Consider the following 25,726-nt stretch of genomic DNA (forward strand, 5'->3'; position numbering starts at 1 on the left):
ATGTCCATCAATTGATGAATGGATAAATAAAATATGGTATATGTTCAGCAATATATGGCAATAAAAGGAATGAAGTATTGATATATGCTATAACACAAATGAACCTTGAAAACATTATGCCAAGTGAAAGGAGTCAATCACAAAAGACCATATACACTATGATTCCATTTATATGAAATGTCCAGAATAGACAAATTTATAGAGACTGAAAGTAGACTAGTGGCTGCCTGGGGCTGTAGGGAATTGCGGGGGAAAGCAATGATGAGTGACTGCTAACAAGGTTTCTTTTGGGGTGATGAAAATGTTTTAAACTTAGATTGTGGTGATGGCTGCACAACACTGTGGATTTATTATTGAATTGTATTCTTTAAATAGGTGGGTTTTATGGTATGTAAATTGTATCTCAAAAAAGATATTTAAAAATATAACAAATGACACAAAAGAAAAAATAAGAAATAAAAGGCAGATTTCTAGAATGCCCCAGAAAGCCCTGATATAATATCAATAACAGCCATATATTAAATGTTGTCTATGTATTAGATACTATGATGATAATTTACATGTTATATCACATTTAATACTTGAAACCACCCTGTTATATCCATTTTACAGATGAGTTAACTGAGGCTGAGAAAGGTTATATGACTTGACCAAGACCACACTAATTGAAGAGCAATTTCCCATTTGAAAACCCACTATTAACGATGTGGATATACACCAATAAATGCTTTGGCTTTTTGCTTTAGCTGAAAATAAGTCCCCACCTTTTAAGAGAGGTTTAGGGTTTTCTGATATATTTTGTGAGAAAACAAGTGAACACCATGGCTCATTAGTCTTTGATGTAAGACCAAACATGACACCAATTAAATTCCCGGAAAGTAAGAAGTGTGATACACTGATTCTATTTCACCTCTTCCATTGACTTACAGCATTTAACATTAGTGGTATTCCAGGTCAGCCTCTCTTTTTTAATGAGTCTTTCTGAAGGCATTCTCTTCATTGTGCTCCTACAGAATTCTTTAACGAGTTGAAAACCCTCAGAGAGAGAACAACTGGTCTGACCCAAGAATAAACATATAATTCTGTTAAAGTATTTGAGGCATTTAAATCTCATAAATGAGTGCAAAAAGGTTAGAAGTCAGACTGGGGAAAGGGGCTCTATTTTCTTCTTCACTATTGGTAAGTTGTTTTAAGTTAATATTATACATCCTTGTGATAGAGTAAGGAATACCCATAGATGGAGCTCAAACAGACACCCAGAATTTTATGTGAAGTTCAGATCTTTCGAACTTAGAAATACATTTTTCCCAAAATAAAAATATTAAAAAATAACTATTAAATATCAAAGTCATCACTTTAAAACCTATTGAACTAAGGAGGTAGGTAACAGAATGAAAATGGTGATAACATAGAACCTATGCTTCATTTATACATAATTTTTGTGGGGAAATATACCAAATTCCCACTCCCAAAGTCTATAACCTACTTTAGCTCCACCTCCACTCCCTATTGACACGCACACTTTCTCCTCCAGCTGCACAAGTCGTAGTGAAACCTCTGTGTTCCTGCAGACTGTGGTGAAGGGCATCCCAGCAGATGCCCTGCCTGGGTGGTAAGGAAGGACCCAGCGGAGATGTCCAGGGAAGAGGAAGGATGTGCAGTGGCAACAATGACCTGACAGTGCGGGTGAGACTGCGGTGGGTGGGAGCAGACGTCTGGGTCTTTAGCACTAGACTTAGCCAACTCCAGTCACCAGCCAAGGGGACAAGATTAAAAATCGGAAGCCTGGAACAATTTGCAGCCCACATAAAAGTTTAAAAATCGGGAAATAATACATAAAAATCGTTTTTAAAAATTTTGTTTGAAAAATCAGAATTTCTGACAATCTCATGTTTCACATTCTATCTGGTAACAAAAGACTGGATATGAGAGAGAGGGGCTCCAACCCTAAGTGCTGTCCAGTTTTCTAGAGTCTCCCCACTGTCCCACCTGAACTGCTTCACTTATTTAGGTTAGCATCCTGACCCTTGTAAACATGGGAGTGAGTAACTCTGGTCTGGACTCTCAACGCCATTCCTAAAGGTGATAGCTGGGGAGGGTGGTGGGGGAGAGTTCTTGGAACCATGCCAGGGTAAAAAGAATGATTTTCAGACCATCATTAAAGGATCTTTACAAATATTCAACATGGAAATCATTCTACTCACTTTGTTAAATATAGCACAAAATAATCTGAAAATCTTTCCCATAATTATTCCTTAGTGGCTAAAGACATTACCATCACTCTTGAGGGGTTAAAAATATAAAACTGCAGCAGTCCCCATTGGTCCCATGGTCAGACTTCTATCAACCCCAACATAAGGGACATAAATGAGAAGAGGAAGTGAAAACAACCTCTGAGGGGTAAGGACCAGCCTATCACACGGATGTCACGGGCCATGCACAGGCCTCGTTCTACTGATGACTAGATCCTAATAACTTAGAACTGTAGACAAAGGTATTCCTTGAACAAACAGAAATCTGTTTTTCCCTTCTCACCAGCAGCAGTCCAGGGCTATCTGGTGGGTGAGCTAACAGCCTTACGCAGATCAGGATGGCTCTGAGTCACAGGAGGAGGCAGAACAATGCAGCACAGCCCACCGCACGAAGTGAGGACTGACGCTACACAGTTTATATATCTCCATCCCACATCGCAAACAACGTTTCAGCACTCAGAAGGTGAACTTTATTCGTGATGGAACTCTTTCCCCAATGGAGCTAAATGTGAAGCATTTCTATACTATTCTTAAATTGAATTTAAAAAAGAGAAGTGTTTTTAGTACTATGTGGTGGCCCAGTGGAAAGAACAATTAACTAGGGCCCGAAGGTCCTCTAACCACAATCAGGACCCCACCTGCAGCCATTTGTCCTAGGACCCTCCCTGTGACAACTGTTACCAGTTTCCCCACACCTGCCAGCCAGAGCCTCAGCTCAGTGTTAGCCTAAAGCAAGCAGCCACCATTCTGGGGATGGGCTCATTACCATTAAATGTCTCCTAATTTGAGCTCCAACCCTACTATGCCTTGGCCTTTGAAGATCTGGGGCCCATTCTGACCTTACTGACATTCTGATTCAAACACTGGGGCCCTGGGCCTGACATCGACCTCCATTATCTCTGGGGTTAAGCTAGAGCCTGATCTCTCCCATGCGTTTTCTTGGGTCTAGATCCCTGTTCTGATCAATTCATTCATAACTGCTACCTAACTGTAACCTTTTCAGGTATCTTAGGGATGTAAAATGGAATCCTAGACATAAAATCATAAATAGTTAAGTATTATAAGATATTCTCACCTAAAGCCATTGGCATATACATGTTTAAGATGCTAAGGGTTCTTTTCCCCTTCTTACTATGCCTTATAGCTCTTAAGATATATACTCTAAATATCCTCACCATGCTAAGAAACCTTATTTCAGTGAGAAAGAAAAGCTTATTCTCATTTCTTTAGTATATTTTCCTAATTTAAAGCATACATTAAAAAAGTATATAATATAGATTTTGACATTGTTATTCTATCTTTGACTTTCAAATTAAGACATTTCTTCCCAAATTCTGTCAAGGAAAAGTAAGTGTCTACTACTAGAAATTAACTCTTTCTTTAAGAAGCATCTAATAGATTAGAAGTGTGAGAAAACATTTGTTTTTATTCTGCAATGTACTGTGGGGTGCTATTTTTAACGGGAAGATATTTTATGAACATGTTACTTTCACTTTGTAGTGTTACTACAATGGGAATTATCCTGTAGAAAAGAGAAAGGACATTTGTTCTTAACACATGTGAAATGGGTGTTAGCAGCATCTCCTTGAGTCCAGCATCAACAGCTGTGTTTCAGTTACAAAATAAGGTATTTGTATGCTTTTTCCCCTCAAGTGCACTTTAACATAGGCACAATTTCAAGTTGGCTTATGGATACTTCACGTGTATTTCTTTAATGACTTGCCTATGTTGCAGTCTATATCTAGTAGCTGAGAAATTAGCACAGAATTAGATTAAACACTGGGATAAAATTATGAAAAGCGCAGCTCCTGAAACTGGTGAGATGCATCATTTTACTGAGAATTAAACATGTAAACGCTTGCATTAGCTTAGACAAACATTCTGGAGTTATTATCCAATTATTGATTATTTCATTCATTTACATCAGTGCTTGTAACTTTACTTTGAGAATACTGGGAATGACGGATACCCCTTCAGAACGTTTCAGACACTGTAGGAAAGCGGCCATCCTCCCATCTGGTGATTTCCATGCTGTGTTACCCACGAGCAGCACCAGGGCCTCCCACTGTCCTCAGTTCCTGTGCTTCCCCCACCACCGCAGCTAAGACAGCCCACCCACAAAGAGCTATTTCGCCCCAGCTGCTTCCTCTTATCTGCTTAATCTTACGGGACACTATGAGAGAATACTCCACTGTTCCTTAATGGGAGGGAACAAATTTTTACTGTAGGCAGATTACAGTTGCCACATGGTTACGGTATTGTTAGACTGCAAACCTGTAGAAGGTACTTGGCTTTGCTTGCCTCTCTGTTTGAGGGGAGTGCCCTGAATGACACCTCATAGAATGCTCCTAACTGTACAAGGTGTCAATGGTAGCTATACATCAGAATCACTAGTAGAAGGTGGGGAAAGGGGGTTAATGAAAAACCAATGACTGGATCCCACCTCAGACCAATGAATCACAATATTTGGCATCAGTATGTCTTAAAAGTTTCCCAGATGATTCTAATACATGCTCAGAACTGAAATCATTAAGTTGAATCATGAACTGGGAATCAGAATCTCTGGTCTTGGATATTAGCTGTGAACTAGGGAGGCTGATTAAGTGCATGAGCTCCAGAGTCAGAAAGTATGACTTTAAATTCTGATTCTGACTCTCAATAGCTCTGTGACCTTGAATAAGTTACTTAACTTCTCTAAGCCAGTTTGCTTATTGGTAAAATGGTGTCTACCTCAAAGGATAATCACAGTTCCCTTAAGACCTTATCTTATTCTTTAGGTGTTATGCTGTATCTATAAAATGCCAAGTAAATAGAAGAAAACAGAACATAAGCCAATTACCTAGCAGCCATCTTTCCACCTATCTGAATATTGGTTTAGATCTATCTAGATTTAACACTTGTGTATTTCTACATATGTGAGAGAATGTTCCCATTTCTTCATGTTCCACAGCAAGACATCATGGTTGCTCTAAGATGTCAGCATGTAAGTGATAAAAAGCCAAAAGTGGGGCAGAGCTGATGATGGACCCCAGGGAAGATTCCCAACACCGAGTTAGAGGAGGCAAAGGCAGAGCCAGGAAGCAACCACATCAAAGAGGGTGGCAGCCACTGTGTACCAAATATGAACATGCATGGGATCTCCAATCCACACTGTGGTCTGCACCAAGGACCTGCAGGCATTGTCGAAGAGGCAACATGCAGGAGATTAGAAGAACCAGATAATACTGCACATTCTGTAATTTGCTGTAATTTTGTGGGTATGCTAATACTTCATGAAACCATATTTTGAGCCCAGCATCTGACAACATGACTATCTGACCCTATTTCAAAAGCATTTATAAGCTAAATCCAGAATTTAGCTTAAACTTGAATTCATGACGTTAACTTTATGTTAACAAAAAAATTTAAGGCTATTCAGACTCTTCCATTTTTACCTATACATGAGTCAAAAGATTTTAGCACAAGACATACACAAAAGTGCACCATCAGTGCACCATGTTTGTGGATTGGAAGATTCGATATTATTAAGACATCCATTCTCCCCAAGCTGGTCTATGGATTCAATGAAATCCAAATCCAAGCAGGCGCTTTTTTTTAATAGAAATTGAGCAGCTCATTCTAAAATTAACATGGGAATGCAAAAGATATAGAGTAGGCAAAATAATCTTGAGGGGGAAAATGCATAGCTAGAAGGCTTGCCCTGAACACAAAATTCGTGGATCACTTAGAATGTTTGCCATAATAAAGCCTCATCCTGTACATAAGCCAATCATTTCTTTAAAAAAGAGCCATTTTACAAATTACTTGCAGCACATAATACACTAAAATAATAAAACTATATCTCTACTGAAACACTATAGACAGAGTATTCTTCAAAGTGTGATCCTGGGACCACTCTTAAAGGAATCACCCTTTAAGAGTTTCTTTAAAATGCTGATGTATGGATTTTTCCCAGACCTAATAAATCACAACCTAAGAGGTGGCCTCCAGGAATCTTCATTTTTAACAAGCTTCCCAGGCTGATTCTGATGTACTCTAAAATTTTAAAACAACTCCTCTAGAATTAGATTTTTCCCTAAACAACAGTGGCCTTTTTCTACATTCATCTGAAGAGATGTTATCTTAAGATTTTGACATCAGTAAAGAAGCAAGACTTACCTTCTCTGGTGAATGGTTAGTTATGAGGTCGGTAGCCCTTTTGGTAAATATGTTTGTTGAATACATATTTTTATATCCTGTCGCAACTTCTTCACCATCTCGAAAATCAAGAGCACATCGTGTGACATTCAGAGCTTCAATTAATGTACAGCGTTCATGGGAATAGTAATCTTCACTACCTAGGAGATATCCTGCAACAAGAATGGAAGACAAAAAGAGTCAGCACAGCATAAAACTTGTTAAACAAACTAATGTTTCAGCATTTAATTGCCTAATGCAATTGATTACCCGTGACAAGGCTAATCAAATGACAAGGCTAATCAGAGCACCATTTCTTAACATCTTTATATTTGGTAACAGAACGCATTAAAACGTTACTGTGAAAAAATTTAAATACATTTAATTCAAGTCTTTAGAACACAGGCTCTATCATGGGACTCTCAAAGTGGGTGATCCCAAGTAAATGTGTTTTAAAATAGCAGAGTTCAAATTCAGTAAATGTAATAACATCTTCATCCTTTAGTTATCTAATGGCAAAAATATTATATGGTTAATGTGATTTATTACAAGTTTTTACTCTGAGGTGATCACATAAATGAGCGCAGGATTCAAATAATGTTGCTTGTTATTATTGACATTGGGAGACTGGCTTCCAGGTTATTTACAGAAGGGACTCTAGGAGGAATCATCTTTAATCAGATGCTGACACCCACTGGTGAAAGACAAACCTTTCCAAATAGAAGATCTCTAGACATAATAGAGCCAAAAGATTAAGCTAAAGTATAGCACTGAAATCAGATTTTTCTACCTACAGTAATTTAATTTTGCCCCAAATTTAAATGGCAGCAACTGCTTATTTAAACATAAAAGAAAATGGGTTTTCTCAACTAATAGTTATTTCTGCAAATGTTCCAAATTTTCTTAAGATATTAAAATAAGCTGTGCTGCACATGATTCCACTTACATTAAATGTCCAGAATAGGCAAATCTATAGAAACAGAAAGTACGTTGCCTATGGCTGAAGGTGGGTAGGGGAAAATGGAGTGACTGTTAATGGGTTGGGTTTCTCTTTGGGGGTGATGAAAACATTCTACAATTAGATAGTGATAATAGTGGCACGACCCTGTAAATGTATTAAAAATCACTGAATTGTACTCTGTAATTGGATGAATTTTATGGTATGTGAATTACATTTTGATAAAGCTATTAAAAAAATAAGCTTTGCTGGACTCCTAGCTATCTTCTGACATATACTGCTTATTAACATTAAAGTGAGGATGATAAAATTGGCCTAGCCCTTTCCCCAGTCCTGAACTTTCCCTATAATGACAATTAAGAGCCTTACACATCTTATATAATATGTCAATCCATTTTTAACTAAATCTTCTCTTTCCATGACCCAATAAACTCAAGGTCCTGAATACAATGAATACCGTGGTCTTAAGATAACTTTTTAAATAGTAATCTTTTCTCCTACATATATAACAAAAACGGAAATCCAAAGTGTTTGTTAATTAATATTAATAGAGAAAGAAATGTATCCATAAAAGTAATTTCAGCCCTTACATGGGTGATTAGAGTGGTCAAGACACTAGAGTTCTATTTCGGATTTTTAATAACTACAGGGTAGAGCTTGAGGAAATCACTTCAGGTTCTTTATCCGTAAATGTAAATTCTTTTCTATTATTTGGGAGAATATATGCATAGGATATACTTCATTAAAAGGTGTATAAACTGTAAATATTAAACAGATATTACAAATAGGAGAATTCCGGAAATAGAACTATTTATTCACATACTGAGACCAAGCAATCATGTGACAGTCACATAGAGCTTTTCATCATAATAGTGATTCACAAATTTCAACTTAGACACTGAGCCTAAAGAAGATGGCAGCCTATGCTTTTCTGGGAAAAATTAGAAAATACTTTTGAACAACTAAATCTCTGACTGCTTTATTTAATACCTTTATTGAGATATATTTCACATACCACACATCACCCATTTAAAGTGTACAATTCATTGGTTTTTATTTCATCCACAGAGTTGTACAACCATCCCACAATCATCTGTTTTTTAGCAGAACATCCGTGTCATGACAGTGATGACAGCTGCACAGTCATCATACTCTTCTTGGCTGCAAATCTCCCTTTATATGAATGTGGGGTATTTGTCTGTTCATCTACATCCAGGTTAGGCTTCTTAATACTCATAAAATGACATCATTTCTACCATTTGTCCAACCGAATTTTTTTAGTATATAACTTTGCTTTTAATAAAAAATTCAAAATATGTATAGTTCATCCTCTTGCTGGAGTGTAGATATTGACCCATCTTTTAGCAAAGTCCTGATTGAAAAATTTCAAAGATGTATAGGCTGTTTGTTCCTCTAGAATTTCCAAGATGAAAAAGTGGTCTTACACCCAAGTCTAATTTTTAATGGCTATTTGAGGATACTGAGGATACATCCAGGTTCATTAAGAAAAAACGCCACGGTTGATTGTAACAGCTGCTAGAGGACCTGAATGGAAATGGAGCACCAGTCTCCCATCTGATGTCCTTGCACCTTGATTTTAACCCTGGATCCAACCAGACATTATAGAGCGTGTGCCTGGACTGCATTGTTTTGACCCCATATAATTACTTTTACACTTGGTGTAAAAGCTGGAATTTTTTACAGTTAGGGTTGTCCTTTGGTGCTTTGGCCCTAGCTTGAATGAAAGAGAACACCTCAAGAAACATCTACAAGAAAACCACCACTTTATTACTAAAACGATGTTTTTAAGGATGTTGTCCACCTTATCTTCTCCCAAAGGAGAAATTTCTCTCAGGCCTAAGAGCCAGAAAATGCTTTACTCTTCCTGAACATCTGGTTTCCATTTATCCTGTAAATAATGTAATTCTTATAGCCTTTTCCTTTATTTTTTAATTTTGCTTTGGATGTAAGAAATCTCTAATCTCAGAGCTCAATGTGAAACCCACCTAGAGCCATGCAGCTTTTTTGTAATCTGGTACCATTAAACTATTCCATCTTTTTCTACTTACCCTGATTTTTTATTCTATTTAAAATTTTATGTTCAGTGTGTTCCTTTTTGGCTATGGCAGGTTGTAAATAAATGAAGAAACAGATGGGAGGTTGGTAGGTAGCTAAATAGTTAGACAGATAGTTCAATATAAAAAGAACATGACAAGATACACCACTACTGGCAAGATAAATAGGTTATTAATTAAGGCATGGTTTATAACAGGTTTAAAGAGGGCACATTTTAAAACAAACTGTAGGTTTCCCATTTATTTTTATACGGCTATCAAGTTCATAAAATACTTATTATTTCTTATTATCTTTACATTACCACTTGTTATTTGACCTCCCCATTTTATTTTATATTTTTAAATCTATCTTCCCCAACCCAGTGATTTCAAAAATAGATCTCACAGATGGGAGAAGGATGCCAACGGAAGAGTCTTTTCCCCACCCTACCCAGAGAAAAAACAAAAAAAAACCTTTAATACAGTTCATGGGGAGAAAAATATATAATAAACCTCGTGAAGGAAATATTTTTGTATTAGGTTTTGCCCAGAGTATTTTTTAAAAATTTAATCTGTATCCCCTTTAAGTAATAAGATACTGTGGGAGCACAGTGGTCTTTGATGTGGAGGTAGTAAACTCTTCCAAGGCCCTATGGTGGCAATTAGTACCTAGCAAAGGCAACTGCCTGGCTGTGAGCTCAGGCCCACCATGAGCTGAGCTCAGAGCCCTGTTTATGGAGGCAACATTAGAAAGCAGCCCCACTGTGGTGCTGATGGATTCACTCTGTTCCAGTTTCCACTTACTTCATTTGATTACACTTGGGTGTGTTTTATGAGATGGCTGCAGTTAGTCTGAGTTGTTAAAGAAACATGTGCATTTCCATTACCAAAGTAGGTATCAAATCCTCGGCGGGTTGGAAGGCATTCTTTCCGGTACATTCCCAGGTGCCATTTTCCGACCATATGGGTAGTATAGCCTGCTTCTTTTAGAAGCTGGGGCAGGAGTTTTTCATCCAGAGGAACACAGCTGGGCTGACAGGGCCAGATGATTTGGTGCTGTAAACCTGTACGGATCTTAAAGAAATAAACATAACATTATGGATTAATGACATTGAAACATTGCAAACAAGCCGAGAAAGCAGCTGCCTAATTTACTAGACATATCTGTAGACTTGGATGTTTAACTCCATTCCTATACTGGCATAAAAACATTTCCGAAAGGCAGTTTACTCACTTATTCAAGTAAGGGAATGGACATAAAAGGGATCTGAAAAGACAAATAAAAGCATTCCAACAAACGTTAAATATTTTCAACAAATGTTTACCAAGCCACTATGTTAGAAACCATTCAATTTTCACTTCCTATCTAAAAAAAAGTGGCAATAATATGAGGAGTGGATCTGTCAAGGAAAAAGTGTTCCAATTCCTGTGCACATGAGAAGTTGGTGTTTGATTAGAAGGGGCTTCTGTAATCTTTGAAGACTTGATTTTTTTAGGGGTTATTTAACAGTATAATGAAACTGATGATTCACATTTCTTATTCCACTTTATGTAAGCCATAATCTCAAAAGACAGTGATCAACTTTTCCTTAAAAAAGCATCTGACTGCTGCATGAGAGTGGCTCACACAAGAATATCCAAAATACAAAACCCATACAACAATTAATGTATAGAAAAACACTTGTTGAGCTTTGGTGTAATATTAAAATAGAATATCCACAATTATAGGAAAAGTCCATTAAAATATCCCTTCCTTTTCTAACTACAAATCCATGTGCAGCCAGATTTTCCTCATCAACTTTTACCACATCAATATATCACAATGGATTGAATGCAGAAGCAGATGGAACAATCTCGCCATCTTCTATTAACAGAAAAGATGTACAAAAAATGGAAAACAATGCCACTCTTCTTAATCAGTTTTTTGGAAAATACAGCTATTTTCATAATTTACGTTAACATGTAACAGGTTTATTATTGCTGTTTTTCAATGAATAAAAACATTTAAAAATTGTTTTAATATCTTTTATTGAAACATAATTGATTATACATGTTTGTGGGGTACAAAGTTGAACATCAATACCTATGTACAGTATGTAATGATCAAATCAGGATAATTAGCATACTCATCATAAGAAAACGAAATTATTCCATGTCCATCAACTAATTTCTTGCTAACCTGCTCCACCTCCCTTTTTCTCACCTCTAGTAACCACAGTTCTCTTCTCTCCTTTTGAAAGTTCAACCTGTTATTGTGATTCTTCTTTCTTTCTCTTATTTGTTTATTTTTTAGCTCCCACTTATAAGTGAGGACATGCAGTATTTCTCTATCTGTGCCTTGCTTATTTCACTTCACATAATTTTCTCCAAGTTCATCCATGCTGCTGCGAATGGCAGAATTTCATTCTTTTTTATGGCAGGATTCCACTGAGTATATATGCCACATTTTCCTTATCCAGTTGTCTGTCACTGGACATTTAGGTTGGTTCCATATCTTGGCTATTGTAAATAGGGCTGCAGTGAACATGGGAGCACAGTATCCCTTCGACATGATGATTTCCATTCCTTCAGGTATATACCCAGCAGTGGGATTGCTAGATCACATGGCAGTTCTATCTGTAGTTGTTTGAGAAACCTCCATACTGTTTTCCATAATGGCTGCACTAATTTACAGTCCCACCAACAGTATAGGAGGGTTTCCCTTTCTCTGCATTCTAGCCAGCTTTTGTTATTCTATGTCTTTTTAATAATAGCCAGTCTAACTGGGGTGACATGATATCTCAGTGTGGTTTTGACTTGCATTTCCCTGATGCTTACTGATGTTAAGCCTTTTTTCATGTATTTGTTGGCCATTCATATATCTTCCTTTGAGAAATGCCTATTCAGTTCCTTTGCCCATTTTTCAATCAGGTTGCTTTTTTAATTTTTCACTGTAAAGTTGTTTGAGTTCCCTGTATATTCGGGACATTAATCTCTTGTCAGATGCATAGTTTGCCAATATTTTCTCCCATTCTGTGGGTTTTCTTTTCACTTTGTTGTTTCTTTTGCTGTGCAGAAGCTTTTAGTTTGATATAATCCCATTTGTTCATTTTCTTCTTTTGTTGCCTGTCCTACATGCTGAAGTGTTTCCCCTATGTTTTCTTCTAAGAGTTTTATAGTATCAGGTCTTATATTTAAGTCTTCAATCCATTTTGAGTTGATTTTGGTATATGGCGAGACTTTTAATTTCTGATACAGCAAATTTTTAAAGGTATAACCCATGTAAATGTCTTTGCAGTCTTCAATAATGTTTAAGCAAGTGTGGAAGTTCTAAGACCAAAACCTTTGAGAACTGATGTTCTGATGTCTGATAGTGATCATTGGTATGAGGAAAAATAAAGTAGGAGAGGGAGATAGTGACAGAGGTGACACCTTGAGATAGTGTGGCAAAAGACAGCTTCTCTGAGAAGGAGATATTTGAGCAGTCACCTAAAGACACCAAGGGAGTAAGCCTTGTAAAAATCTGGAGCAATCCAGGCATAAGGAATACAAAGCTCAAAGGCTCTCAGACCTGAAATTGCCTGGCGAGCTTGAAGGACAGCACAGAAGCCAACGTTCTCTCACAGTTCCTGTGCTGAAGGATGCCACTGTGCCCCCTGCTGCAGCGCAGCTAGGTGTCCCCAGGGGCTTCCCTCCTTGCCTGCCCAGCACCGCCCTTCCCTTAAATTTGACACATGCACCCTCCTTGTCCTTGCCTAGCCAGGGAGGTGCTCTTCTTTGTATGAAAGAACACATTCAAAGTCTCACATTCAGTTCTGCACCAGGCACCAGCCTTCCCCAGCACTGGCAGCTCCTGACTTCCCTAGAATAAACGGGGCTCTGGGGACTCCCGAGGTTGAGAGTGCCAGTTCTCAATCCAGGCCATGTCTCTCTGTTGCTTCCATCAGCTGCAAGGTGGGTAGCAAGTGATTTTTGTTATTAACAAATGGTTAAAAAAAAAAATGTGTTTGCAAGTGATTTACTTGCTTTATAATTTAAAGCAGGATAGCATACAGCTCAGGGAATTAAATCCCATCCCAGCTCTATCACTTATTAGCTTGTAACCTTGGACAGGATCTTCAATAAGTTACTAACTTCAATAACTTTAGTATGTAAGCCTCAAGTTCCTCATCTGTAAAAGAAGGAAAATATTATCTACCTCCTGGGGATGTTTGGAGGATTAATGAGGTAACATAAAATGCCAAGCATATGCTAAACACTCAATTGTCCTGTAATAACTGTGAGCAATGTTATCGATAACACATCACTCCCTCTCATCTACATTTTAATGTGCTCTCTTGAGAATAACAGGAAGCTTTACAGAGAGCAGCACCTAAGCCTGGGCCTGCCCCCAGGAATGTGTTTTGAGGTGGTGATGGGTTCACAGGCATATACATATCAAAAATTATCAAACTGTATACTTTAAGTATGTGCAGTTTATTGCATGTCAATCATACCTCGATAAAGCTGTTTAAAAAAATAAAAGTGAGTTTCACTTTTCTATTGAGATTTTTATGCCTCTCCTAGAAGTAACTGGACACCTACATGGGGTATGTGCCAGATGCCTGCTTGCTCTCCAGATCCACTCTGCCATCTCAGTCCTGCTCTCTACCCTGGGACCTATGAGGACAAAATCAAAGTACTCTGTGCCTTCTGGTTTCTGATTGGGTTCAGCCCGTGGGGAGCCCTGACAGGAGGTGACAGGGAAGGAAGACAGAGAGTGCCCTCAGGCTGCTAGTCTGTGTCAACCTGGCTAAGTGTGTCTCTCTACTGAAGGTCACTCCGACAGCAGACTTCTCTATACACCTCTCCCCTTCTAGGTGCTAGTAACTGCCCCTTCCTTTCCTTCCTTCTGGTCTAGGGGTAGTAACACCTCCACTGGGTTACCACAGTATCCCTTGTGTTTCTCCCACACTTCCACACCTTTTAAAATAGTCTCTCTGTAAATAAACCCTCCCTAAATTATCCTAGTTTGAATGTGCCATCTCTTTCCAGCAGGGCCCCTAAATGATAAGGATGTTATAATATCCAAGCTGGGAAAGGGAAACATTGCTCTCAAAACACACCTAACCACCCACCCACCCATACCACACACACTGCTATGGTCTGGATGTTTGTCTCCCCTCCCCAAAGCTCATGCAGAAGCTTGATCCCCAGTGTGGCAGTGTTGAGAGGTAGAGCCTTTGGGAGGTAATTGGATTGCGAGGGCAATGCCCTCATGAATGGATGAATCCATTCATGGATTAATAGGTTAATAAATGAGTGAGTTATCATGGGACTGGCACTGGTGGCTTTACAAGGAGAGCAAATAAGCATGTTAACACATTTTCACCACTCTTGCCATGTGATATCCTGCACTGCCTTGGGACTCTGCAGAGAGTTGCCACCAAAAAGAAGGTCCTCACCAGATGTACCCCTCGACCTCGAACCTCTCAGACTCCAGAACTAGAAGAAATAAATTTCATTTCTTCCCAGTCGCAGATGTCCTAAGTGACAAAAAATGGACTAATACCCACACACACAGAGACACATGCAGACACACACATGCACACCCCAAATCAAAGAAGGATTCTTTCTGTGGTTAATGGCAGAAGTTTACTTAATAGAAAACTGATCCTGGACTCAAAAACTTCATAATATATACTAATTGGCAACTAAGAAGGATAAGTAAGGATAATATTTTATGGAATCCAAAAGCTCCAGTGGAGATAAATGCCATGTGCAAATTTCTTTAAATGGAGAGCTCATCCATCACATGCAGAGAATTATATCTGATTGCTAGAAAGCACTGCCAAACGATGCTCTGCGATTTGGTTTTCCTAAGCCATGGGCCCCAAGCCAGTGGTCAGCTGAAGCCTGCCTCCATTATCTACAATCATATGGAGCAGGGAATTTGTTCTTCCCAGTTACTGAGAATTTGACAGAGCATTTTTATGGCATTATTGGGAAGTGGAAGCCAAATTCTGGATGACAGCCAAAAACATGTTTTTGGTCTGTTCAAACACTATCTGAAGTAAGGAAGCTGTAATGTGTAGAGAAGTGGCAAACAGGCAAATGCCAAGCTGGTTTCAACCCAGCGCTACGGTTTAGCACAGAACTATAGAGCCACACCATGCTTCAAGGGGCAGGATGAAGACAGAATGCCAGCAGGAATCAAAAGGAAAAAATAAGAATGCCCTTGGAAACACGACAGAATCTAAAACAATTCCATTCCACCAACCATCTTCAATGTCCAGAGAGTATGTATGAATGGACAAGGTCCTATATATAATATATGATAGTCCAAAGGGGTTACCTCTCAGTCACCAGCAGAGACCAAAGAAAAGAAGAGGATGTCTCTCTCCACAAAGCTCATTCCAGAGTGACAGAAGCAGCATCTGCTCTATGATAATATTGGGGGACCTGAACACACCTTTCAGCATTGGACAGAGCATCTAGGCAACAAATCAACCGAGTAACCATTATTCTTTCAGAGGGAGAGAAGAAATCTAGGGTTATCAGTGGTGGGATGGGGGAGGGGGAGGGGAATAGGGAGAGATTGGACAAGGGGCATAAAGAATAAGTACAATTTCCAACCTAAATGTCCATCCACAGATGATTGGATAAGGAAACTGTGGTATATATACACTAAGGAATACTACTCTGCCATAAAAAAGAGTGAAATACTCCCGTTTGCAACAACATGGATGAACCTGGAGAAACTTGTGCTGAGCGAAACAAGCAAAGCACAGAGGGATAAATACCACATGTGCTCACTCATATGTGGGAGCTAAGAGAGAAAGAAGGAAGGAAAGAAAGACCACAGTAGTGCTGGGATCCAATAGAGGGATGGAACATGCCTAGGGCTACAAATTGGAGTTAAGAGGAGAAGGGTAAGGGGAGGGAGGTTGGGGGATAATTGGGAGGTGACAAAGGGTACAAAAGTAATTTCTGGTAATGGATATGCCCCAGTATGAATCTGGCCCCCACATCATGGACAGGAGAGGGAACAATCAGCTTTGTATCTCATGAATATTTGTAATAAATAAAATAAAATTAAATTTTTTAAAAAATAGAGGAAATTAGTGTTTGTTAGTGCATTGTTGAGTTTTCTGGCCTGGACTATTTTTCTTAAGAGTAAGCCTTTTTTTCTAATGTTTGTCAAGACCACTAAATTTAACAATAGTCTTGCAAGCTAATCATTAATTCTGTAATTGTAGATACAAAAATGCTCTAGACAAATAGAAAGTGGTATCCAAGATTATGTTGGACCTTCCAGTGAGAATGCTTCAAAGCCTTCACAAACCTGTTTTTCATAGGAAAACTGATATTTTAAGATTATGTAATGAACAATCAGCTTGTGATCTGATTGTTTCAGAATGTTTTCTTTATAATCCAAAGGTAAAAGTCTACCTACCTAAAAGCTGAAAAACTCAGTTAAAAAAGTGTAATTCTAAATCCATTCAAGAGAGGTAAAAAAAAAAAAAAAAAAAAGAATAAGTACAATTTGTAACAAAATACATACTAGTAATATTGATTTGATCAACATATGTCAACATTGAATCCCAAAAATATCTATAATCAATTATGATTCAATAAAAAAACAAACAAACAAAAACCAAAGGGGTGACCTCTCTGTCTACCATGTGTGGCTGTCTCTTCTTCATTAAACCAAATTCTCTCCCAAAAAAGAACTTCTAAGACTTTATTGACCACCAAGGATTCCCTCCACAAAGGCAAAGGGTCTGGAAATCCAGTGGAGAACCTGGTTTGTTTCTGGGCTCTTTCTGTGAGATAACTGATGAGAAACTCTCGTTTACCTGTTTGTTGCCCGTAACAATTTATTTGGTCCAGTGAGTTATCACATCCTCAGCAGACCCAGGAAACACTTGCAGTGTAGTCTTGTGAGCTTAAAAGAGAAAAACCAGTCTCCTGCTGGAAGAGAGGAAGATGGCAGCTCCCACATCAGAATCTCTTCCAATCCCCTTTCAGAGGTTGTATTAGTCCGTTTTGTGTTGCTATAACAGAACACCTGCACCTGGGTGATTTATAAAGAAAACAAAATGTATTGCTTACAGTTTCTGAGGCTGGGAAGTCCAAAGTCCATCTGATGGCTGCAACAGTGAACCACATGTCCGACACTGCAAGATGGTGGAAGCAGAGAGAGCAAGAGCGAGAGACAGCGAGAGAGAGCGAGAGAGCGAGAGAGAGGGAGAGAGAGAGAACTCTTCTCTTCTTTTAAAGCCCTCAGAACCACACCCTGACCACCATTTTTAATCCATTCACCACCACATGGCCCTATAATTTAATCACCTCTTCAACGCCCCACCTTACAATTACCATAATAGGATTTCCCACCCTCTTTACAGTCACAGTGGGGGCTAAGTTTCTAATACGTAAAACTTGGGGGACACAATTCAAACTTCAAGGAGTTTTGGGGGGGCATAATTCAATCCACTGCAGAGGTCCAGGCAGTCTGTCAATTAATTATCTATTTGAGAGCTCAGAGCACAATATTTCAGCCACACTCATAATAAACTCTGCCAGGGGCTAAGTAAACCCCTGCTACACATATTGCAGTGAACACTATGTCTCTCCTGACCTCAATACCATTGAGATAATACCCAGTTGAACAGAAGGGAGGTTCTGTCCCATCAGCCTGACCTGTACGAGGTGAACTCCAACCTAAATTGCACCCATATATTTGTGCAACACCTCCTGCTGTCACACTTGAAAATTCAGAAAAATGGGCAATTCTCCAGAGGGCCTAGAGGGAGACTTCATGACCCAAACACAATCACAGGACATGCTGGTGGCCAACCAGAAGTTCAGAATCTCTAGCTTGTGCCTTGGCCAGTTCACTGCAGGTTTTAATCATGGTCAAGCACCACTTGTGCCACTCAGGTTTATTCCTGGAGATGCCCCACAGAACAAATGGATAGTGGAAAATCTGCTCCCTCCCCCAAAGCCTTCTAAAAAGCAGTCAGCTGCCCAGGCTGCTGAAGCCAAGAGCTACAGAACGCACATTATGTGTGTCAGGGGCCTGGCTCTGCCATCTGGCCCGGCCCTTCGTACTCAGGCTGCAGAGCTGGCTGGTGTCACTGACAGTTTTAAGGGTCTATTTATTTTGGTGTTGATTAGTAAAGAGTGCAAATCTCTGACTAAATCCACAAAGGGATGTCGTTTGTAAAAAGAATAAGCCAGGCAGAATTGGTATCAGTGCCTCCCTCTGTTTAAATTATAAATCCAACAGAAAGCCCAAAATGAAAATAAAGGAGAATATGAAGAAAGCTGAAGAAAAGAGATTTTTAGTAAGGTGATATGATTAAGGAAACAAAAATAAAAGATAATGACCAGAGAGTAGCAGCTCTTGAAATAACAAACCTCATAAATTAATCAACTAAAAATCCCATTAGTCAATTGATTATATTCTACTCAACCTCAAACTTATTTCCTTATTTCCTCATTTCCAAATTCTTGGGAGGTATACAATGTAAAACCTGGAATTGTTTCTTCAAATTATCTTCAATACTTGCAGAATAAGGCCTCCAGACTCCCCTTCCCTTCTGGGAAAATGCCTCTTGGCTCTGGCTAGGCCTAGACAGGACTTCTGGCTTTAGTGAAATCAGAAGACACACCAGAGCAGGACACGCCATCACTCCCTGCGTTGGAGCCCTGATGTGGTTTAGTGGGGGCCATCTCGCTTGTCACTATGGAGCTAATTCAACCTTTGTTTCTCCCCCTAAATAAGCACGGAAATAAAGACTAACAAGTACTTTCTCTTCCGGGCGCCAGTGGCTTCTGGGCTACAGCTCCTCTGATCGCTCCTTCCTCCAACGCATTTGCCAAGGGGTCCTATGCTCGCTCCCAACTTGCGACAAGCAGCCTTCCCCAAGCCCGTTTCTTCCAGCCCTTCCCTCCTCTTTGCCCCACTTCTAATCGCAGAGTCCAGGGAGAGGCAGCCACAAGCAGGAGTTGACTGAGAGGCAAGCATGAGGGGCAGCAGGCAGGACAGAGAGGGCAAGGTGGACAGAAGCAGGGACGAAGGGCATCCTCTGCAGAGCCCTTCCTCTCGCCAGGCCCCTTTCTGCTGCAGCCATGGGTCTCGCCTGTCCACATCTCAAATCAAACTTGAAGCAAAAGTCAAAAATCACTCATGATGCTCCTGCACAGGCTCCTTCCTACATTTCCTGTCCAAGGTTCTGCTTCATGGGTGAGTGGAAGTGCCTTGTCTGTTTATCAACATGATGAAGAAAAATGGCTTGGGTCCCTTAAGAATGAAACCTTAGAGTTCATCTTTTATTGTTTCTATTCTCTGCCAACTTATATAGACCTCTGGTGGAGTGGCCCCGTCAGTCCCCAAGGTAAGAAGGTTCCCAGATGAGGACCAGCATTCCTTTTCTTTACTTTTTCTCCAGAAAAAAAATCTTTCCACTACAGCCTATCACTTTTGTTATCCTTTAATCTTTTTAATTTCTTAAAAAGAAGGCAGGGGGACTAGAAATGACATGACGGTCCTAAAGAGTTTATTTAGGATACTGAGTTATTTCAGGAATTGCTCCTGTGTTGAAGTTCTTAGCACATCCATTCATTTACATGTTCAACGTTGAGCACTTCTCTAGGCCAGAAACAAGTAAGGCAATCTAATGCAGCAGTCAGACCTCAGAACAAGCAACCTCAATTAAAAAGTGTACTGGGAACACAGACACATAATGAATATTTTATATTGAATAAAGTCAATTTGTAAGGATATGGAAAATTAGTATGTTCAAGTCTTCTATTTGAACTAAAAGCAATATACAAATTCTATTAGAAAAGCTGAAGGACTTTTAAATTAATATTTTTAATCTTGAGATTAAACAAAGGGAAAATAAATATAAAATTTATTTTCTTAAATGTATAACATGCCTCCAAAGGATACCAAACACTAATAAACAGGAGCTACCTATGAGAAGGAGGGCTAGGAGACAGGATGAAAGCATCTTCATATATATTTTATATTTGAGACTTTTGAATTTACTTCCTAGAGACAATTTTTAAAATAAGCTTACTTAAAAAAAAAAAAAAGATAAAATGTAAAATTTAATTCTAACTGTAATTACATGTGTAGAAAGAATGCCACATGGTACTTGACTGTGGTTTCTTAAAATATACTGATTCAGAACACTGCTGGATTATAAACATTCTTTAGTACATACTAGCCTTGTGCTCGCTTCGGCAGCACATATACTAAAATTGGAACGATACAGAGAAGATTAGCATGGCCCCTGCGCAAGGAAGTACATACTAGCCTTCAGTGTGACATTACTATGAAAACGAAAACAAAAAAGTTTCAACATCTTATCATGAACAGGCACCATTAAGTCCAGGGAGGCCTAGCTTCCTTCTCTGAGCTCTTGGGGTGCTTCTGGCACCCTCATTCACTCAGTTCCAGCCACAATGGCCTCTCCCTATTCTTAGAACAAGCTCATTCCAGCCTCAGGGCCTTTGCTTCTGCTGCTGTCCCTCCTTGTTAAATTCTCTTTCCCAGGATCTTTGCATGGCTGACTCCTCTTCATTGAAGCCTCTGCTCATACCACCTCCTTGGAGACACCTTCCTGAGTCACTATCACTCTACCTACTTTATTTTCTTCCCCACATTTATTGTTATGCCATTTAAACTCACTTTACTTACTCGTTTACATGTATTTATTTCATCCCCCCACCCCATCGTCATCTCAGTTTCTCCTTCTCTTCCTTCACCCCCCCCACCAGACTGTAAGCACCAGGAGATCCCCAGAATATAGCACAATGCCTGCCACAACTAGTTGCTCAATAAATGTGTTGAATGAAAGAAGTAACATATACGTCATATTTAATGGGGATAGACTGAAAGCTTTCTTTCTAAGATCAGGAATAAGGCAAGGATGGCTACTCTTGCCACTTCTACTCAATATTGTGCTGCAGGTTCTTGCCAGGGAAATTAGAGAAGAAAATGAAAGGCATCCATATTGAAAAAGAAGAAGTAAAACTATTTCTATTTTCAAATGATATAATCTCATATACAGAACACCCTAAAGGTCACACACACACAAACTATTAGAACTAATAAGTTCAGCAAGGCTGCAGGATGATCAATACACATACATCAGTTGCATTTCTACACAACAGCAATGAACAACTGAAAATAAAATTAAGGAAGCAATTCCATTTACAACAGCATCAAAATTAATACAATAAGTAGAAATAAATGTAACCAAAAAAGTGAAAGACTTGTGGTTATTAGCATAACTACAAAACATTGTTGAAAGAAATTAAAGAAGACCTAATGAACAGAAAGACCTCTCATGTTCATGGATTGGAAGACATATTGTTAAGGTAGTAATACTCTCCAAATTGATCTACAGATCAACGCAATCCCTATTAAAATTCCACTTGCCTTTTTTATAGAAACGGTTAAGTTGATCCTAAGATTCATATGGAAATGTAAGGAGCCTAGAATAGCCAAAACAATCCTGAAAAAGAACAAAATTGGAGAACTCACACTTTCAGATTCTGAAACCTAGAATGAAGCTACAGTAATCAAGACAGTGTGGTTTTAGCATAAGGATAAACATACAGAAGAATGGAATAGAATTGTGAGTCCGGAAATAAACCCAAACATCTATGGTCAATTGATTTGTGACAAGGGTACAAAGAAAATTCAATGAGGAAAGAATATTCTTTTCAATAAACAGCGCTGGAACAACTACACATCGATATGCATCCACATACCTCAAATCAAATGTAAAAATTAACTCAAAATGGATCACAGACCTAAATATAAGAGCTGAAACTATAAAACTCTGAGAAAACATAAAGGTAAATCTTCATAATCTTGGGTTAGACAATGTTTCTTAGATAAGACACCAAAAGCACAGCAACCAAAAAACAGACAAATTGTACTCCATCAAAATTCAAATTTTTTGATGTATATCAAAGCACACTATCAAGAAAGTAAAAACTCACAGAAGGGAAGGAAATATTTGCAAGTCATACATCTGATAAGGATTTAGTATTCAGAATTCATAAAGAACACTTACAACTCAACAATAAAAAAATAAATAACCCAATTAAAAAATAGTCAAATGATCTGAGTAGACATTTCTCCAAAGAAGATAAGACAATAAGACATGAAAAGATGCTCAACATCATTAGTCATTAGGGAAATGCAAATCAAAACCACGAGATATTGTTTCAAAATCACTAGATGACTAGGAGGCTAAAATCAAAAAGACAGATAATGACAAGTATTGGCCAGGAGGTAGAGAAATTGAAACCCACATACATTGCTAGTGGAAAAGTAAAATAGGGCAGCTGCTGTGGAAAACAGTTTGGTAGTTCCTCACAAAGTTAAACAGAGCTTCCTCATCCCAACCTAAGCTCTATGCATTTTTCACCAAAGCATGCAGGTTTTAGAAGCTTCATTTGTGAGGATTCTGAACAATTAAACGTCTCAATATATAAGGTTGAATTCACGTTCCTGTTTAAATAAGTTCCTGGCAGCATAACAAGCAGCACATGCAAATTTTAAGGCACAGTGTTGGGCAAGATTGTCTCTTTCTACCAATAGATGGGGTTAGTCGATATGATAATGTGCATGGGCCAAGTTAGAAATTTGCCCCATGGACACAAGAGCCTTAGAGTCAAAGAAATTTAGACCTAGACGGGGCCTTAGAGTTCAGCCCAACTCCTATATTTTATAGATGTGGAAATGATGTCCAGCGAGGTCAAAGACTGACACATCCAAGACTGAAACCTATATCTCATAATTCCTAACTAGTCCTCTCTACTCAATACTTTTGTAAGCCAAAAAACTAAAACTCAGAATTTCATGGAAGTACAAAGTCCAGTCAGTCAGTCTAGGCTTGTTTATCACTCAGTGCTTTTCTTTTCTAATCTAAAGTTAGATAATTAAGGGAAGGGGATCTCCAAACACTTAAAGCATGGTTGCCAAGTTCACAGACATGACTCTTAAATAGTTCTTTCAAGCACCTAATTTTGAAGTAGTCAACAAATTTTATCATTTTGTTGCTTAAAATTATGCACAACAAATGACTCTTTCGGAAATAAAATCTAGTATCATTTTACACTTAATACAGGAAATTCCTAACTTGGAAATATGATGGGTTAATTTTTTAAATTAAGATGTTTAGGAAAGACCTAAATGTCCAAAAACAATAGGGGAATTATTTATATATGCAGCAGCTCGTGATATTTTTAATAATTCTGAGTAGGCAGTTTGGTGTAGGGATTATAAGCACCAACACTTAAGCAACAGTGCTCGGTTCAAATCCACATTCACCATTTACTAGCCATGACCTTGGGCAAGTTTTTCAACCTCGTCCAGCCTCGGTTTCCTTGTTATACAATGGATTGTTATAAGAATTAAATGAGCTAATACTTGTAAAGTGCTCAGAACAGTACCAGCATGTAGTATCTGAGGGCACTGAGCCTCCATAGCCCAACCAGAAATATATACTCCTTTAAAAGAGGATGCTTGCTAACCCAAAATAATTTCTAATCGGGTCTCATGAACTCTAACAGAATAAAGTAGGTGAAAAAAGTCAAGAAAAATGTTTGGGGAGGCTAGCCTGCTTTAGAGTCAACTACATTGAGAGGTCTCTAAACCATTTTTGGAGTACCCAGGTTCTACCCTTCCTTCACTTCCTCACTCTAAATACTCAGGTTTTCCCTCCAAGATAATGTTGGTGACTAGTAGAGGAGGATGTCTGGGGACAAAAGCAGCCAACTATATGAACAGGCTTTTGAAGTGTGGTATTTGCTTTCCTGCTCAAGTCAGTTGAAAGGAAGTTGGAGTAATGAATGGCCCTTCCATTCTTTTGCAATTTGAGTTCATTTCTCTCACTCCAGAACCAATGCAGAACCCTTTGGGGCAGACCTTGCCTTCCCTCCTTCCCCTTCTTCACTCGCACATCTTTTTAGTCCTACAAAGTGTCCAGGGTGAGGTTTGCATTAGAGTAGGAATTCCTGGTTACACATAGAACTGCGGAAAGTACTGACCACTGATGGGGAAGGGAACCATCCTTTATCTCCATTGCTAACCGTGGTTACAGCTACTTCTCAGTCCCTTAGCAAAATGCTATCTTTCCTCTTAGTCTTCAGACCACTGCACAGATCTGTGAACCCTCCGTTCTCTTGATCTCAGGATATGAGGCTTGGGTCAATCTGAAAGGTTATGGGAACACATACTTGGGAGGGCAAGGTTCACGTATATCCCCTGCAACTACCAGAGTAAGCTCAAAATATGTTTGTTGAATAAACAGAACATATATATGGAGGTATGCATGTGTTACCCATTGATGGAACTTGGATGTGTTGTCCCCCCAAAACTCATGCGGAAATCTGATGCCCAATGTGGCAGTATTGGAAACTGACTGAGTCATGGGGCGGATGCTTCGTGAACAGATTAATGCTCTCCCTGCGGGAGGACGGGTAGTGAGTGAGTTCTCGCTCTATTAGTTCCTGCGAGAGCTGGTTGCTTAAAAGGCCCTGGCACCTCCTTGCCCTCTCTTGCTTCCTCTCTCCATATGATCTGCTTGTACCCACCAGCTGCCTGCCACTTTTCCACTATGAGTAGAAGCAGCCTGAGGCCCGTGCCAGATGCAGCTGTCCCAGAATCATAAGCCAAATAAACAAACCTCTCTTCTTTATAAATTACCCAGTTTCAGGTATTTCTGTTATAGCAACACAAACGGACTAATACACCCACTTATTGTATTTAATATGGTCATAATCACATCAGGCTCTTATAAAAATGTCAATCTTAGACTGAGAAAAAGAGTCCAATTTGATAGACCAGAGATGACTAATGGATGCAGGAAAGGAACACCCATTAACTGTACCACTTCTAGCTGTGTGACTGACATGTCATCGAACCGATGTGGGCTTATTTCCTCCTCTGTAAAAGGAGGTTAAAGAAAACCACCTTACGGGCTGTTTCGAGAATTAACTTTAAAACAGTAAAGCACTGTGCAAATGTTCTTGCTATTCTTAGTCATCTAACACATATGCACTCTCTACCTGTGTACTTTTCTCTATTAATTACAGAGATGCTTCTAAAGAGAGGCTTTTAAAGAGAGAACGAAGATGCTCAGAGGAGTTCAATACAAGCTTAAATCTGAAAGGAATGTCAGCAGCCCAAGAAAAATCAACCTGGATAGGTTTCGTTCCAGGGGTTTTGAGAAGCTGGAAACAATCTCCAGTCAGACGCTCCTACGACCGCTGGGTTCACAGGGGACCAGAGTGGC

The 25,726-nt window shown here is 39.0% G+C and overlaps 1 protein-coding gene and 1 non-coding gene across 2 annotated transcripts in view; one reads left to right on the forward strand and one right to left on the reverse strand.

Moving 5' to 3' along the window:
* The window catches only part of ARSB (arylsulfatase B), a 206,081-nt gene that overhangs the window by 179,483 nt on the left and 872 nt on the right, over positions 1-25,726 (reverse strand). The window contains exons 2-3 of the mRNA XM_063085761.1: positions 10,328-10,514; positions 6,411-6,601 (exon numbers count right to left, since the gene is read on the reverse strand). Coding sequence (XP_062941831.1) covers positions 6,411-6,601; positions 10,328-10,514 — 378 coding nt within the window. The remainder of the gene's footprint in view (positions 1-6,410; positions 6,602-10,327; positions 10,515-25,726) is intronic.
* LOC134371313 (U6 spliceosomal RNA) lies at positions 20,643-20,748 on the forward strand. Its single transcript, XR_010022753.1, has one exon. It is a non-coding gene; the product is annotated as a U6 spliceosomal RNA (small nuclear RNA).

Source organism: Cynocephalus volans, chromosome 2, assembly GCF_027409185.1.
Source record: "Cynocephalus volans isolate mCynVol1 chromosome 2, mCynVol1.pri, whole genome shotgun sequence".
NCBI lineage: Eukaryota > Metazoa > Chordata > Mammalia > Dermoptera > Cynocephalidae > Cynocephalus > Cynocephalus volans.